At 35.8% G+C, this 17,048-nt stretch overlaps 1 protein-coding gene across 1 annotated transcript; it reads right to left on the minus strand.

The window, feature by feature from the left end:
• Positions 1–1,105: 1,105 nt before the first annotated feature.
• On the minus strand, positions 1,106–13,844 carry LOC129000042 (signal transducing adapter molecule 1-like). The gene is made up of 11 exons (XM_054426894.1): positions 13,633–13,844; positions 11,032–11,192; positions 9,557–9,814; positions 7,645–7,717; positions 6,419–6,622; positions 5,670–5,786; positions 4,849–4,945; positions 4,390–4,463; positions 3,354–3,535; positions 2,293–2,507; positions 1,106–1,327 (listed from the first exon to the last, which is right to left on the minus strand). The coding sequence occupies exons 1-11, from the start codon at positions 13,673–13,675 to the stop codon at positions 1,237–1,239; spliced, it is 1,515 nt and encodes a 504-aa protein (XP_054282869.1). The 5' UTR covers positions 13,676–13,844; the 3' UTR covers positions 1,106–1,236.
• Positions 13,845–17,048: the final 3,204 nt, after the last annotated feature.

The raw sequence follows: 17,048 nt of genomic DNA on the forward strand, positions 1-17,048 counted from the left end.
AGGTTCTGGGGTCACTTGTTTAGAAGTTAGCACTCTCTAGGCAGTCTCCTCGGTCTGCAGTCTGACTCAAACTCCGGCAATACTCATAGTATACCTATATATACGCTTTTAAGGTGGTGGGGGGCTACAAAGTCCTCCCCTCCACCTATACCCCAGGTGACTACGAACCTGCGTGCTCAACACGCCCATGCGGGGTCGGCCCAACTCACTTCCTGGTGCCATACACACCCTGGTTTTATACCCGCCGAATGGTACCCAAGTGGTGGGGGTGAGTACCTTACCTCGGCTATCGAGCATCTTTCCCCTCCTTTGGAATCATTCTTGTGTCTCCGATTACTTTTGTAGCTTTAACCTCAAAACTATCTTGAGGGTCAAAAACACTTCTTTACAGGAGTCTCAAATACTCCATTGTTTTCATACTGGACATCTGAGCTGTAAGCACATTTTTTTATTGCTGAATCGTCAATTGTTGATAAAATTAAATTAAGCCTTAAAGAAGGGCTTTCCCTGGAAAAAGGAGGAATTTTAAAATTTAAATGCAAAATAATTAGTTTGAATGCTTTCCCTTTTTTACATTTACACATGGTTTTTTACATTTGCTTATGATTAAATTTCTTTATAATTTTGAAATATCCACCAAAATGTTGGGTAAGCCCGTGCCTACCTGGTCTGCCCCCTGGAGCCGCAACTGCAATAAACTGATAAATATTCTAAAAGTATTGTAAAAGATAAAGTTATGAACTGGATGGAAATCTGACAAGATGCACATAACTTACAGTATATATTTGTTGCAAATCTCTTCATATGCACCGTTTTTGACAAAAGCTTATACTTAAGGGAAAAAGCAGGTTACAATACACCAAACAAAATTTAATACATAATTTATTTATATTATATTAAGTTTTACTAAACTATACCTTTAAAATAACAGTATACAAAATCACAATCGCTTTTATAATAAAACAATGATCAATTTCATAATGGTTGCTGTACAATTCTACAAACAGTGAACAAAAGCAAAGCACAGACCTGTCCCGTCTAACATGTCAATTCAAAATGCACCGATGATAACATAAATATACAGGAAAAATTTATGTTTGGAGAAATAAGGTAACAATATTTTTTTACTGATCCAGAATAATACAAAACATTTTTGGTTCTACATTGAAATGTTGATATGAAATGCTAGGCTGTACATGAGTGCTGCTGTAGTAATATTTACACTTGGTTTAGGATTCATAATGGTTGGCTGTTGGGTGGTGGGGGGAATGGACCACCGGGTGGGGGACCCATGACGGGGCCACTACCTGGAAACGGGGCTCCATAGCTATAACAAACAAAGTGCTCACATTGTAAATTTGAATTTTTTAGCACTTACACTAATAAAATTATGTTTTTATTTTCCCTACTAAACACACCAAGAAACCATAAGAAAAATTATAAAATAATACAAATTAATAAACTTATTAACTTGAAAAGGATATCTACAAATTTAGTCACTGAGATGCCATTAATGTGTATATCCCTTAGACACAAACTCTTGACGTGATACTACTGTAATTGATCACAGCAAACATGTCTTGAGTGAAACTATTTTAATACTTATATGACTATATTACAACTTGCACACAAAGCATTTTGTGCCCCTGTACGCTTATTAAAACATTTGTAGCGTTTTTAAGGAAAGCCAAATGGCTAGTTAAGCTAAACTGTTTTGAAACGGGATGTTTTGGATATAGGCATCTTCAGAGAGTAGATTACAGAGAAATGAAGTAAAAATCCAAAACTGGAGAAGTCTTTAGTGTTGCTAACTGTGGCCTTCACAATAACGTTCTAGATACTGATTTTATAATACAAATAGAATAGATATATAACATTGTAAGTTTACTCTGTATCAACTTACGCTTCTACTGAACATTTTCCAGGTTCTGGCTGATTGACAAGGTTTGGGGAGATTATCTAAAATTGAGATTAGGAATCCGTAAAGTACTAGTAGGCTAATTCTTACCTTCTCAGTAGGGAACAGTTTCACTACACTATTTTTTAGGGATGGACTTTATGGTGAAGCCGTGGTGGTGAAACAAAATTCAAAATCTTAGTTAATATTTCTCAGCTTGCACTCAATGTTAACTTTTGTGATCTTTTATTAGTTTATCTATTAACCTTTGCGCCCTATTTTTCTCATGTAAGCTAGTTAAACTATATCCTTTTTAAAATAATTCCTTATTCAACATTTATAAGCTTTTCAATAGTCTGAAGTGCAATATCCCTCATGTAATCAATCCAACCTACCAATTTGGATACGGCATTGACTGTGGGGGCAGAGATGGAGGTCCTTGTAATTCCTCCGGACGAGATCCTGGGGGGCCTTGTAAAGAGTAAGGCCCCGAAGGCGGGGGACCTGGGGGCCCCATCGGGGGCATGTGGTGTAGGGGCCCCATGACATACTCGGGTCCAGGGGGCATCGAATAGACTGGCCCTGGAGGACCACTCATACGACCGTACATCTGTTGTGTCAACATAGGTTAGTTAGTGAGGTTTGGATGACGCATTCTGAACATTTTACCACAGCATAAAATTATTCTTAATTTAGTCACGGACCCAAGGGTTAGGCCTGTGATCCGAGCCCAAGCTACTGTTCACTCTGATTGGTTACTGCTTTTCACTTAAAAACAAAACTCTAAAAGCTGATTAGTTGAACGGTTTAGTAAAAGAACTGAAACCAGATTGGTTCAGACTGCTTATATTTAGCCCACAGTAATTCCACCATGGGTAGTTAAACTTTGTTACAGATAGGAGGTTACATAAAGCAATTTTATCGAATAGCATGAAATATTTTCTAATTTTGCAATATAAATAATCATAAACTTTGGTTATTGAGTTAGTTGAGTAATTTTGTTCTGACTTACTAACTACATTCATCTACCCGTATCATCAACAATTAAAGCCCTCCAAAAAAGATTTGGACATATTAATACATAAAAAAAACACAATGCAGTTGTTATAACTTGGACTACCCCAGAAATCAAAAATTTTATTTCTACCTACACCAGAAGAGCTACCGACTACAATCTTTCGGTCTACTATAGAATTTGGAAAAAAACGTCCTACGTTGGACAAAAAATCATATGTATACAAAATACATAAAGATTTACACACTGACAAAAAACCTGAAGCAACAACTTCGGACCTAGCTGGTAGTACAACACGTTTACTAGATGAAAGAGTTGTTTGACCCATAATAATAAATTTTACCCCTGAAAAGAACTACCAATATTTTTTGTGACACTATCGTATTTCTTTGAAATCGCAAATAAAGAGAATTATCAATCTAATACTAATGTCTGACTCACCGGGTGTTGAGGGAATGGTTGGACAGGTTTGGGAGTGAACTGCGACTGTGGCTCCCTCATCAACATGTGGTACAGATTGAGGGCCTCCACCAGTCCGGAACTGACTTGTGTGAGTTGCGCATGCTTACGGTCCACTCGCTCCAACTCAGAGTCTATCAGGGGACCCATAGCGTTCACTTGCTCTGCGGAACAAAAGAAAATTTACTTGACCTGTAGTGATATAAAATATGCTATAGCTTACAATTAGAATTTTTGTGAGGTTAGCAGACTCATCTGAATGGGAAAGAGTCCAAACTGGCACAATAGACACAACACTTTACACTATATAGTAGGCCTATATACACAAAACATTAGAATAACACTGTCACTGACAGAATTTTCAACTAAGGAGAGAGAATTTTTACCAAATTCTCTTTCTCCATTAAACTCTCATAATCTTTCTCTTCCTCAGTTGAAAATGCTGCCAGTGACAGTGAAATATTCTATTGTTTTGTGTATAGAGAGCAAAGTGCTGTGTCTATTGTGCCAGTTGTGACTCTTTCCCATGCCTGTTATCCTCACAACCTGGGCCCCTGTGCTCTATGTAACATTCTTAACCCATAGGTTACAATACGTTTTTTTAGTATTTTACAGTAATTAGCACTTGACATTAGCACTCTCTGTTGGTCGCCCAGTTTATATTTATTTACGGTATCATAAAACTTGCCACAGCTTAAACGTGGAACCCATCTAGAACCAAACTCTGCCTGTGCGTCTACTGGGCTGCTATAGTATTGAGTAATGACCTAAATTTGTTTACCATTCCATCCTCTAATAGAAGATCGATTTGTTTACGAAGGTTTATTTATTATTTTTTCCCAGTTTATATTCGTATTTCAGCCTTTAATGCATACTCCCGGCAGGATTCTGTGTGCACGATAAGTGTGGATTCCGTCTTACACAAGGCTGCCTTGGTGGTCATAGTGATTTGTTATTTACTTTGCTTTATCAAAACAATACTAAGTCCATAATATTAATAAACTTGGATTTTACTAACCTTCTAACTGAAGCAACTCTTCTGGATCGTTTTCCAAATCAGTCGGATCAGCTTCATGCAGCATATGTAGCAGCCTACAACAGAAACAAGTACAATACAAGGGATGTACGGTGGTAAAAGCACAACCTTACAGTAAAAAAACAACATTTTGTTTCACCTCAGAGTAGTATCTGAACTAAAAGTCAATGATGAGCCTGCTACTTTAGACAAAATTCTATTTAAAAGAAGGGAATTCTATTTTAAAATAGTTCTTGCAAAAATTAATTCAACTACTTTTGAAAAACATGGTTAATATTTACCTGCTAATAAAATAAAATTGTTGGTTTTGAGTGTGTACAAAAACATTTAAAAATTGCTTTCAAAAACATTTTGTAATTCATTCAAGGGTGTAGCGGCATCGCTAAATTGTTTAAATGACAATGATCAGAATATTGTAATGAACCTATAGTTGCAACTCACTTGTCAATTTTATCCTCTTCAATCTCAACCTGTTCAACGGGTTTGAGGGTTTTCACCTGGACGACCTCACTGAACTGAACACCTTTCTTGGGTTCCTCTGTAAAGATATAAATAATACTATCCAGTGTAAACTCACCAACATATTACACTTTACAATTATGAAAGTTAACTAACATCAAGGGAAATGTCAGATCCAGAAAAGTATATTATGTTGTGAACGAAGCAATTCTCGATGCTGGAAATTTAGTTCTCAATAAAAATACCCCACCCCTTACTAGCTAATACAACCAAAGAAAAAATATCTAAAATTCTTTTGATTTACTTGTAAAAGCCTATAGAGAGACTCACCTACAATAAAATGATAGGCAGCTTGGGTGGAAGTTGACAGGAAGGGTGTAATACCAAGGCAAACATGTGGTTCCGATTCCACTAAACTGTAGGTCCCTTAGTTGCCATTAGCTGTATGGTCTATTAATTAACAACTGTGTCTAAGGAATATGTCGGCCTTATTCACTAACAAGAACAAGACTACAAGATTGCGCCACTCATTCTACACTCATATTTGGGTTAAAATACGCACATAGTGGCGTCCCCATCCTCAATAATCTATAAATTCTTTGAGAAACATAAAATTAGTCATTTCACTACTTTGTGCTTATCCTTGCTATGTATTTGGCCATTAACATTTTTTTACAAAATAATTAAAATGTTTGTGTTGAAAATGAAAAAATATGCACTATTCAATCACTGACTAGTCTAAGGGGTTAAAAGTGCTTTGCCTATAAAAAGACACATGAACCACTTAAACAGAACTAGCTTACTGAATTTTTCAGGCTCCACAGTCAGATCCGAAGTTACAAAGTTAGCAGGAAACAGTCCTTCCCCTCTCTGATTGTAGCCCTTCCACCAATTGGGGTCGGAGTCATCGAGTAGATGGACTGTAAAACAACAAATTATGATGCAAATATTTGAGAAATAGAACAAAATTATTACTGAAATCTTAATATGCAAGGAAGGTTATTGATGGATTGTGAGAACCTAATGCTGTAAATGAGTTTAAAATGGAATTTCTGTTTGAGGATTGTTATCATTTATTTAGTATTTGATCAGTTATCCATCCATGTTATATTACAGGATATTATACAAAAGCAGTAATAAAGAATAATCTATAATATTTAAAGAAGAAATTTTATCTGTGTTTGCTCTAAGAGAGTATGAATAGACACTAAGTACTAAACTGACAAGGTTAACATTTAACGTCTATGAACTTTGCCTACATTTAGGCCTAATCATGACAAAACTATAAATTTTATCAACTGGATTCCTGCATGCCATAATAGACTTCCTTACCTCCCTCTAAAGTCTAAATTTTTGTCAAACAAAATGGTACTGACTAGTTTTGTTGCAAGCCCAAAATTGTCCAAGCTTGCGAACTTCAACAAATTAAAATAAATAATTACATTAAATACAAACGAAATTAGCATTATCATGACCAAACAATCTCGATGGCAGCAGTAGACTGTTGGTCTCACTACTTTGTCACGAACAGTCAACATCAGATATAACTTACTGATTTCACCGGCAAGGAATGTGAGTTCGTTGTCTTCAACAGCTTCAAAATCGTAAAGCGCCCGGACTTTACGTGGCTCGGCAGTTGTGGTAGACCCAAGGGTAGTTGACGGGTAAAGACTTCCCCCACCACCACTACCCCCTCCTGATGCACTGCTTCCTTGGTATTTAGGTGACTGGCTCTCCTTCAAGCTGAGTTCTATCGCTAAAATCAGACAGATTTCTATTGTGAAAGTTACGTAGAAAGAGACAAACAATTAGGGGTCTGCGGTGCACCGAAAAAGTCGGTAAGGTATGGTTCTGGCCTAATTACCGCCATCAGTTCGGTACAGCATTTTGCTCGGTAAAATTGCGATCGGTACAGCATATAATAATTAATTAGTTTCAATTCACTATCAATGTCAAAAAGTAGTTTTTCTCAAGTCAAGCAGTAAAACTAAAGGGACAAGCTAGATTGCAGATTGATTTACTTAGTTGTCAAAGGACGTGAGCAGACTGCAAGCAGGCGAAGAGTTGTTTTAATAGGTTATATAAGGAATATTATAATATGAATACATTTACAGAATTATAATTAATTGTGTATGTTGTTTTCCTTGTTCCTTTCTTGTTAGTTATTTAATCTTATATGTAAATTAAAATATCAAACAAAAAATGACAACTGATAAATACAATAAGAAACAAGAAGACATGATCAATTTGCAGGTTTCACAATACACAATACAAAAATATCTTTCATTCAACTTCAGAATCATAAAATTTCTTAAGTGCTTGACTAAGAAACTTTGGGCATAAACCCTTCATAGTTTAATAAAAGATTAAGTTACTTTGACGTATAAAGAAAATATCAATCTAATAGAGATGCAACTGAATGTTTTACTATGTTAATGTCCAACTCTGTTGTATGTTGAGGCTTATGTAGCTTAGTGTTATAATGCTCTTTTGTCATTGTGTTGTATTGAATAAATAAATTGAATTACTCCTTACTCCCCACTGTGAGGATGAAAAAAAACACCCTTTCTTATATAATAAGCTTACACAAATTTTAAAATTCTATTTTCTATTCTATTTGTCGCATATAGCCTACTTATGAAAATACATAGGCCAAAAAGTTCATCAAATGTTTTCATTGAACATATTACACAATAGCCTAGGCCTATATATTATGGGTAAACATGCCAAGCCAACACAGAAAATGATTAAAACTGGTAAACTGTGAAACATATCTACCTTTGGCTATGTCATCGACTTCTTGTTGACTAGACACTGCATTTGGATCCTTCGGAAGTGAACTGCGGGCAGCCTGTGCACAAGAGTGGGATTCAACATGAGAATTAAAAATTATGGACACAAAAAGTGGTTGAAATAAGCTGTGCTGTCTATGGTTGTTTTACTAATTAATTGTAAAAAATACATTTTTAGGCTACAACAAATCTATTAAACAAATAATATAACCAAATATTTTCATGAGCTATCAAATTAAGGGAAAAATTATTAATAACAAAAATAATAGTTTCATAAATGAACTTTTTGGGAGGGATGGCGTCTCGAGAGACCTCATGGGCTGGCCGTCCTATTTCCAAATAGGCCTATCTATTTCAAAAATGTTAATTAATTTACAAAAAGGTAACATTTTTAACTGAGGATGGGAGGAAAAAGATTGGAACAGTAGTAATTCTGATCTAGAACATACGGTATCTGTTTTTCAAATAAAGTTATTGACATCACAAAACTTAGTTTTATAGCATGTTCTCTCGTTCTCTGAAGAATAAGACTTTCTAGCTAGTTTTATTTGAATACTAGCTGTACCCGCGGGCTTTGCCCCGCTTAACTTCATAAGTATTCGCATGGCTCAATCACGTCCTGGTTGAAGTTCGTTCGCTACGCTCACTCACCTTCAGCACAGAAAACGTACTACTATAACCCAGAATCCCAACCGCATGGTAAAAAGCTAAACCGCTTAATGCTTTTTACCATGCGGTTGGCATTCTGGGTTATAGTAGTACGTTTTCTGTGCCTTCAGGATGGAAAACGTTCGCTGCGCTCACCTGTTTTCAGGTTAGCTCGTTCGCTACGCTTACTCGCCTCCAGGTTGATGTTCGTTCGCTACGCTCACTCACCTTTTGGTTGCAAATTAGCTGTTGTCATAAATTTAAAAAAGTCATCCCTTTTATTGTTTATAATACTTTGATAAAGGTTTTTTATGTTTTAATACTTTACATTGGAGAATTTAAACGTGTGCACAGGTGTGCTGCGATTGGGGTTTAATACATTTGGACTTATTAAAATGTAAAATAGTTTTCTGTGCTGCACTCTGTAGAAACACTGTGGCACTATTTCAAATCATGACTAATGCTAATACAGAATGTTGTAATTACTCAAACCTACAAAACATGAATAAAGTTATTGAACATCTGAAGGTTATTGAACAGGTGAAAGTAAACATCTGCTTTTAGATTATATTTATTTGTAAACATTGTAGATCAAAAAGTCTGACATTGGCCCACTTAAAACCCTCTAGGGCAGAGCCCTTTTGACGGATCTGCACCAAACTTCACTCGAACCATCCTTGGAAGATGCTTAACAATGCCTGAAAGTTTCATTACAATCTGTCTAGCGGTTTCGGAGTCCATAACGTATATACACACACACATACATACATACATACATAGTTCCTCTTTTATAGATATAGATATAGATATAGGATTCAAATCTTTTTAATCAAGTATAGGTAATTAACACCACAATATTGTTAGGTACAATTTTGCCCATTAAAGTTAGCCTAACTGGCTATTGTCAAAATAATGATTTGTCTTGTTTAACTCTACTTTTCCTGTGTTGGACAAAGACATTGCCAACTCATAGTCATGTGATTAGATAGTCTCGCTACACACTGATATAAAGTTGAGCTTTACTGCAATAGTTTGAATTCCCAAGTGTGTTAATTATTACACTGTTTTCCACTCCCACAATTACAATTCACACCTCTCTAAATATTTATTAATCTATATTCTCGTAAAGCATTAAAAGTTAACCATTTTGTAAAATTTAGGGCGAATAGATTACTGTAATCTCTATTTCCACCGAGGCTGATACATTTCTGGGTTGGTTTACAAAAGGGTCTAGAGTAGCATCTCAGTACCTTAGGGGACGGATCTGAAGAAGACGAGAAGTCATGTCCTTCCTGCTTGAGCTTGTTGTATAAATGAGGTATGAGGCTCAGTTGAGCGTCCGTCTTGAACTCTCCCTCCGCCCACTTCTTGAGCAACTGGCGAAGTTTATCAGCCACCTCCTTAGTCTGACTCTTGGTCAGCAGCTTGCGAAGCTCGGTCTCAAAATCTCTTGACGACACCTCCAAGTGAAAAACCTTGCCACAATTGTTCACACAAGCATCCAGCAGCTGCAAAACAAACTCATCTGTAAATTAATATACCCAAGGAGCAGCAAACCTGCTGACTAAGCTCAGGAACACTCCTTCAGATGCATTCCCCCAATAGACCACACGGGCTTAACACTAGTATCTTGTGAGAGTCCAAAAAACCAAGACAAGATAGGGCAATAAGCCATCATCAAACTAACAGGACAAGACGTCAGGAAATAACCGGAAAATTTTGTTGCAATCAGAAATAGTCATAGTTTTGATGTCATCCTGAAAGAAATTTATAGTTTTGCTGCTGCGGTATCAAGGGATCAATGTCAGATTCATTACTGTATTATCTATCGCCATAATCAAGGCAGCATTTTAAACTTGTGTAAGAAGCCGGGTAAAAAACCAACCCCAAGGGAAAACTTATAGTCTATTTTAAATTTTTTTCAAACACAGGATGGACCAAAACCTGAGGTTCACTAGTTCAAATCTCACACATAGGCCTATCTCGTTATATAAATAATTTTTAAGCTCTTGTCAATACATACCTTTTGATGAAATCAGAATTAGTTTAGTTTAAAAATGGCTGCTCTTTATCTTTAAAGATTTGGGACTATTTTGAATGGCTACCCAGTATTTTTCTTGAAAATGCAGATTTCTCTACTCTGATTTTCCTCATGAACTAAGTTCTAAACTAGGCTAATATGCATATTACTACAGTATCACAAAAAAACAAACACAAAGAAAATCATTTTTAGAAGTAGTTACCGGTACATCGTTAAAACTCAACAATTTCAAATATACACAAAGAAAATCATTTTTAGAAGTAGTTACCGGTACATCGTTAAAACTCAACAATTTCAAATATAGTAGACTGGCAATTATGTCAAAGGTATTACAATTCCAAGCAACTTTAAAATTTAAACTTAACCGTATCTTTACAGTAAGTAGACCCAATCATATAATTTAAGCCCAATGAGTAGTATTGTATACATATTTCTATATCTGCTTATACAGATTGGCTCTTTCATATGAATAGTCATTCATGAAAGTTAGAAAACCCTTTACTGATAAGATATCAGTGTTGTTTGTGTGACTCATGTAGCCTACAGAGGTGGTTGAAAAGTCTTGTTTTAGAAAAAGACTGAATACTGAATAGATTCCTCAGGATAAAAAATGGATTGGAATTAATTATTCATGTAAAAAACTTAAAATAAAAAGAGAAATTTAACTCCATAATCATAACTTACCGTAATTGCTTGCATTACTATGTGTGGATCTGGGTTATTTAATCTTTTGACAATCGACCGAAGACAATCTTTAGCATTTTGTGACGAATTGCCAATCTTATCACAAATTTCCATTATAACACTCCATTCTTCTGTAGTATTTTTCTCGTCTGTAGCCTTCTCTGAAAAGTAAAACACTCAAATTTAATTTGAACTGATTTCTTCATCTCTTTCAAACCTATAGGTAGGCCTATAGATAAGTAGAATTTGATCATGCTAGAGATATCCTATTTTTGTGTGTCACTTTTGACTTACTTTGAGATGAAACTTTTGATTATCTTGTGATGCAACTAGCCTAACTTTTGTTGTTGAAATCTCTCCAAAAACAATGGTGTAGGTAATTTACTAATTGCGGTGTGCCGCCGCAGTCCCGAGCCCGTTCAGCCATGCACACGGTGATAGTTTTATTAAATGTTTTCGTCTTCGTCAGCGTCGTGTTTTTGTGTTTTATGTTTACGTGGTCAGACTATGTTCTTCAATGTAGAAGATTTGACCAAAAGATTTGCTGCACTAACAATGCAACTAAGTATGGAATAACCTAGTGCAACAGCGGAGCAGAAGGAAGATGACCTAAAGGTTGAAACGTGCGTCCTCCATAAATATTACTGGATTGATTGACGTAAGTTGTAATTATTAATTGAAACATCAATCCGTTTGCTACAAATCAATCATTTACGAATTAGTTATTTGAAAACTGAAACTGTTCTTTATTGAATGGTGAAATGAATATTTTTTGGTATATGAGTAAATTTGTTTGCCTTATTTATCCACACAGGGGTATGAAATGGGTTATTTATTCATCCATTCTCTGGTGAATTATCTATTCATGCTCAGCACAACAGTAACTTTAATGCATTGGGCAGATAACTTAGGTATTATTGATTACTTATGTACCGGTAGGTAGTTTAAATTATGACGACTTTATTAATTTGTACAAACAGCCTTGATACCTTTTAGGCAAAAAAATATTATGAGTAACAAATATTTAACTTATCTTACCGAGTGGTCATAATTTAGACACATCCAAAGATTAATAAGATACGGTAACTTAACCAAGCAACTTAGAAAAATGGGAATTGTCTCCTTAATTAAATAGGCCTAGCGAATAACAAACCTTAAGAAAACCTGAATTATTTAAGTTATTTAAAATAGGTAATTTTAAACAAATAAAAAATAAATAAATATAGGCTATTAAATAAATTACAAAATTGGCAACAGGGATGTAATTTTCTTACAGTACGTGTAAGTTCTTTAATATGCAAAAAATATGTTTATCTGTTTAAATTCATGCATGGGTAAATCCACCGAAACATGGCACTGGGTAGGAACGCCAAATGCCACAATACCAAAACCATCTATCTGATCAGGCGCGCGAACTGGTGGTTTACCCATTCATTCCATAATTGGGTAACTTATTTTTGTCTCCGGAAGCAGCACAGATGCTCCCCAACCCACTACACTAAAAACCATCGGATGAATTATCCATCTGAAGACTATTGGATGAAAGAAAACTATCGGATGAAAGCAAAACCATCAGATGGTTGAAATCAGTTGTTTATCCCATCACTAGTTTATAAGGGAACGCAATAAGTTATACCTAAGGAGAATACTTTGATTAAACTTATGCCTTTATTAAAAAATGTTCTCTAAAGAAAATACAGTGATGCCACACAATCTCAAAAATAACCCTTAAGTTAGGCTATATTAATAACTACACAGAGGATACGCGTCCGGTAACTGGTCGTGGATTAGGCGCCCGGCAGTTACTGTCATAACATAACCTAACAACCAAACTTGCTGATGATGAAAAAATCAAATGAAGGTTAAATTCTGTTCATAACATAAAATTATAAGGGCCAAAAATTCTAACAAAAGATGTACAGTTAAGAATAAATTGCATTCAAAGCAAAATCTTTGACAAAAAATTTAAGTTGCCGTTGGGATTCGTGCCAGGGACATCTTGAACATCAGCTGAGAACCCTGTCCACTACACCACGAACACCGATGGCAGTAGGCCTACATTGTATCGTTGTGGTAGTGGTGTTTCGGGCCCCCACAACCTGGTGACATCACAGCTGGGCGCCTAATCCACGTCCAGTTACCGGACGCGTTCCTCTATGTAATAACTAAGATAGCTTAGTTTGAAAAAAAATAACTTGAAAAGGTCCTAAGTAGGCCTAACCTATTCGATTTGCAGAATAGGCTACTCCTACGAAATTATTTATGACAAGTTAAAAGCATATGCATATGCAAAATAAAATTTTCCCTGGAGGTAATTCTTTGAAGTTTAAAGAAAGGTGAGATTTCACGATGTCTTAAAAATGTCCAGGTGACTAACTTACTTAAACAAACTATGACATTGCATAATCACAAGACAGCTAAACTTAACAACCCCTGTAAGTTGCCTAGGCTAGGTTGAGAAGAGTATGAAAAAAAAATGCAGCTGGTTTATTAACAAAGTAACTTTAAAGCAGCAACAATATTCCTGTAAAATATATATTACATTAAAATGACCATCAGTAGGCTAAGTTCATAGAAAGAAAAAACTGTTTTATCACTTACCTACGTCTGCATCGAAGGGCGATGTTGTTGAAAACAAACCCATGTTTGAGTGCACAATATTGGTTGATATTTTATGTACACATTTAATTTTTCAGAAGAAACAAACTGTTTCACAGCATTAACCATAAATTTTATGTTGACAAAATCTACAATGAAGCCATTTACACTAAAAAATTAGCACAGAGATTCAGAGATTGACAATGACAACCAGGACCATATAACCAGTTGAAGGAAAGCTATTCTTTCTCTCTCTTTCTTAAATGCAGCTGTCAAATTAGATTTAGCCGTCGCCTACGTAATTGTATATCCGCATTCGTTTCTAGTAAGCCACAGTAATACAGCACTATAACAAAAATAGTAGTTTATATTTACTCTAACTTATAATTCAGTTTTTTTTAGATTATGTTACCATTGAATTCCAAGTATGTGTCCCAAAATAAAATTGTAAAGCTTTTCTGTTGATGTATTTATAAATTATGCCACGGCCGCGGCCTGGTAGAATTGGCAACGTCGAAAGTGGTGTTGTTTAGTGACATACGTCCCATAAGATAACATGGCAGACAGGTGACATCAGCTCATTAATTCGCACTTTATTGATTTAAATTTATGAACATAAATCTATTAAAATATTGAACATAAAACATACAGAATTGAAAACCGAAACAATATGAATTAAAAATCTATATCTGCACATTTTAAGCGGAGTCAATGTGGCGTCGTCCTGTAATCCAGGTACTAGGGGTACTAGGAGGTCACGAATTGTGGATATTTATAGGGATGCACTGTGGATGCGATGCTCCCTGCTGTGGATTAACGTCCGCACTAGTGAGTACTACGACTATCCGCAGTACTATCCTGATAATTAGACCAATTCGTAAATTACAAGGAAAAATGTGGTTCGGATTCCACTATAAACTACTGTAGGTCCCTTAGTTGCCATTAGCTGTATGGGCTATTAATTAACAGCTGTTTCTAAGGAACATGTCGGCCTTAGTCACTAACAAGACTACAAGATCGCGCCACTCATCCTACACTCATATTTGGGTTAAAATACGCACATAGTGGCGTCCCCATCTTAAATAATTGATAATTGGTAATTGTCATAGTCCAGTAACCAATCTTTCGTAAATACAGAAATACCATTAATTAGCTGCTTCCAAACAAAACAGCTGTTACAACACCACTTGTCACTTCGAAGGCCGCGGCCTGGAATTGTGACAGGTAGCCGAATGAAACAACGAAAATGCACTACGAATAATAATTTATTTACTTAATTTATGATAAAAACAATAGTGAAGTGTTTAGCTTCCGACTTGCTGTATAATCCCATAAATTTAGTGTACAACACAAATAAGTTATTGGGGGACATAGCCTCCCGAGGAGGCTATGGGGAAAGGCGACGCGACGCGGAATTTACATGACCGATTGAATTGGATTTAGAATTTAGACTAACTGAACTGAGTGCGCTCTGCCCGTAGCCCAGAGTTGGGCGTGGAGGGGAACCAGCCAATCGCGTTGCGGCTATGCCGCGTGACGTCAGTGCAAGCCCCAGACAGTGCTGCTGCCTAACGATTCATCAGGGCATTAGGCAAACTATAGCTGCGCATTAACTGATTTCATCGAGTGACTTGCTGAGCTGTATCAGCAAATTCCAGCCATGCGCGTTACACTTTCCGAGAACGTTGGCCCGACCCAGCGCTGAGCCACGCTGACGGAATATTCCATGGTGAGGCAACTGGTTGACGCAAAAAGCTGGGAGGTTAACAGTCCAATATTACATACCCTCTTTTTATATTTGAAATAAAGCAAAGCTTCTGTGACGGTAAAGACAGGGTTTCCTGAGGGTGTAACAAAAACCTCCCCAACTGATATGTAATGGGTCTGGGAATTTTTGGGGCCGTCACATCCCCCTCCTCCTCAGACCTTGCTGACCCCAGCAAGAGGTACAGCAGGAAGCAGTGAGCGAGCCTTGCACCTGAGGACTCTCAAATCTCCATAATATGATTCTCAGCCACAGAAATTCGGCCAGCGAAGCCCAACGCCACGCCAGGGCCAATTTAAACGCCTCGTAAAATGTAACTTGATGAATTTAAATTTTCCAAACAAAAAAAACCCATTAAAAGAAAATCATATAATTGAACCCTCTAACGTCATCGCCTTTCCCTGTTAATGCCATAAATTTAACTAATTACATCCATAACTCTGGATTCCAAAAACACTAACATTCAACCTACAATCCTTACATTATATATAAAGTTATTCAATTTAAACAGCAAGTCGAAGCAAAAGAACAAAAAAACAATAAACCACAACAAACTACAATAGATAAAATCCTTCATAACTGGACCTAAAACTAACAGTAATAAACCATTTTAGTAACGATACATTAATTTTAAATTTCAAGAATAAAAATCAAACAAACAGATTCAAAGCTATCCTCATCAAGTAAAATTTAAACGATCATTGCTACTGCATTAATACAGTAATAAATCAATAGCTTAAACATCATGTATATTTTATAATGTATTTTATAATGTAGAATTTGACGTTTTCCAATGACTTGATATTGTAAGTTTTACAGGAAATAAATCGATCTTATGTCTTATGTCTTATGTTAGATGTGCGTAAAAGGTCAGGTGAGTTTATAAATTAACTAACTGGCTTAAATATTTTTAATTTGTTTTAAAAAATATTTAATTGGAAAGCTTACCAAGGCTAAAGTTTGTCTTAAATAGTTAAATAATTGTTGTGTAATCAAAGGGTGAAATAATTGAAGTTGCTGGCTTAAGTAGGATAGGCCTAACGTTGTTCCTGTGATTACTGTCTGAGCTTAAGTTAACAGTTGACTAGGCTAACTTTTTTTTGATGGTTTAATCTAGTAGCATATTCCTATAAAGTTTAGGCCGTGCCTTGGTGAAGTTTAACTTATTGGGGGAAGGCGGAATAATTAGATTTAATTGGAAAAATTAATTGGAGATAAACTAAGTTAAGTTTTGGTAACTCGTATAAAGTTAGGCTATGAATATTTCAATTAAGTGTTCAGAGAAGCTGAGGCAATAATTTTGACTTAAGGAATTGTTTTCTATTATAATGACCGACCGTGAACTTAAATTATTTTGATTAATGCCTACCGGTACAGCTAAAATTATAATAAATTAATGTTGGAATATAGCCTTAGCCTAAGGTAAGAGTAAGTTAAAGGAAAGTAGGGAACATTTTAACTAATTATCGTGGAATATGTAATTTTGAAGCTTACTTAAGAACTTTTGAAGTGTATGGTTACTCGTAAAACTAAATTTATTTTAGCTGCGTTCCAATGATGGCCGTCATGTAGGCCTATGCCTACTGTGGCAGGACATATTCAGAGCTCTATGTGGTTAGCTTGTTCATTTTAATCTGTTTAAGGTAACATTTGT

The sequence above is a fragment of the Macrosteles quadrilineatus genome, unplaced genomic scaffold (genome assembly GCF_028750875.1).
Source record: "Macrosteles quadrilineatus isolate MER2022 unplaced genomic scaffold, UCM_ALF_1.0 Scaffold_8__2_contigs__length_117827958, whole genome shotgun sequence".
Classification (NCBI taxonomy): Eukaryota; Metazoa; Arthropoda; class Insecta; order Hemiptera; family Cicadellidae; genus Macrosteles; species Macrosteles quadrilineatus.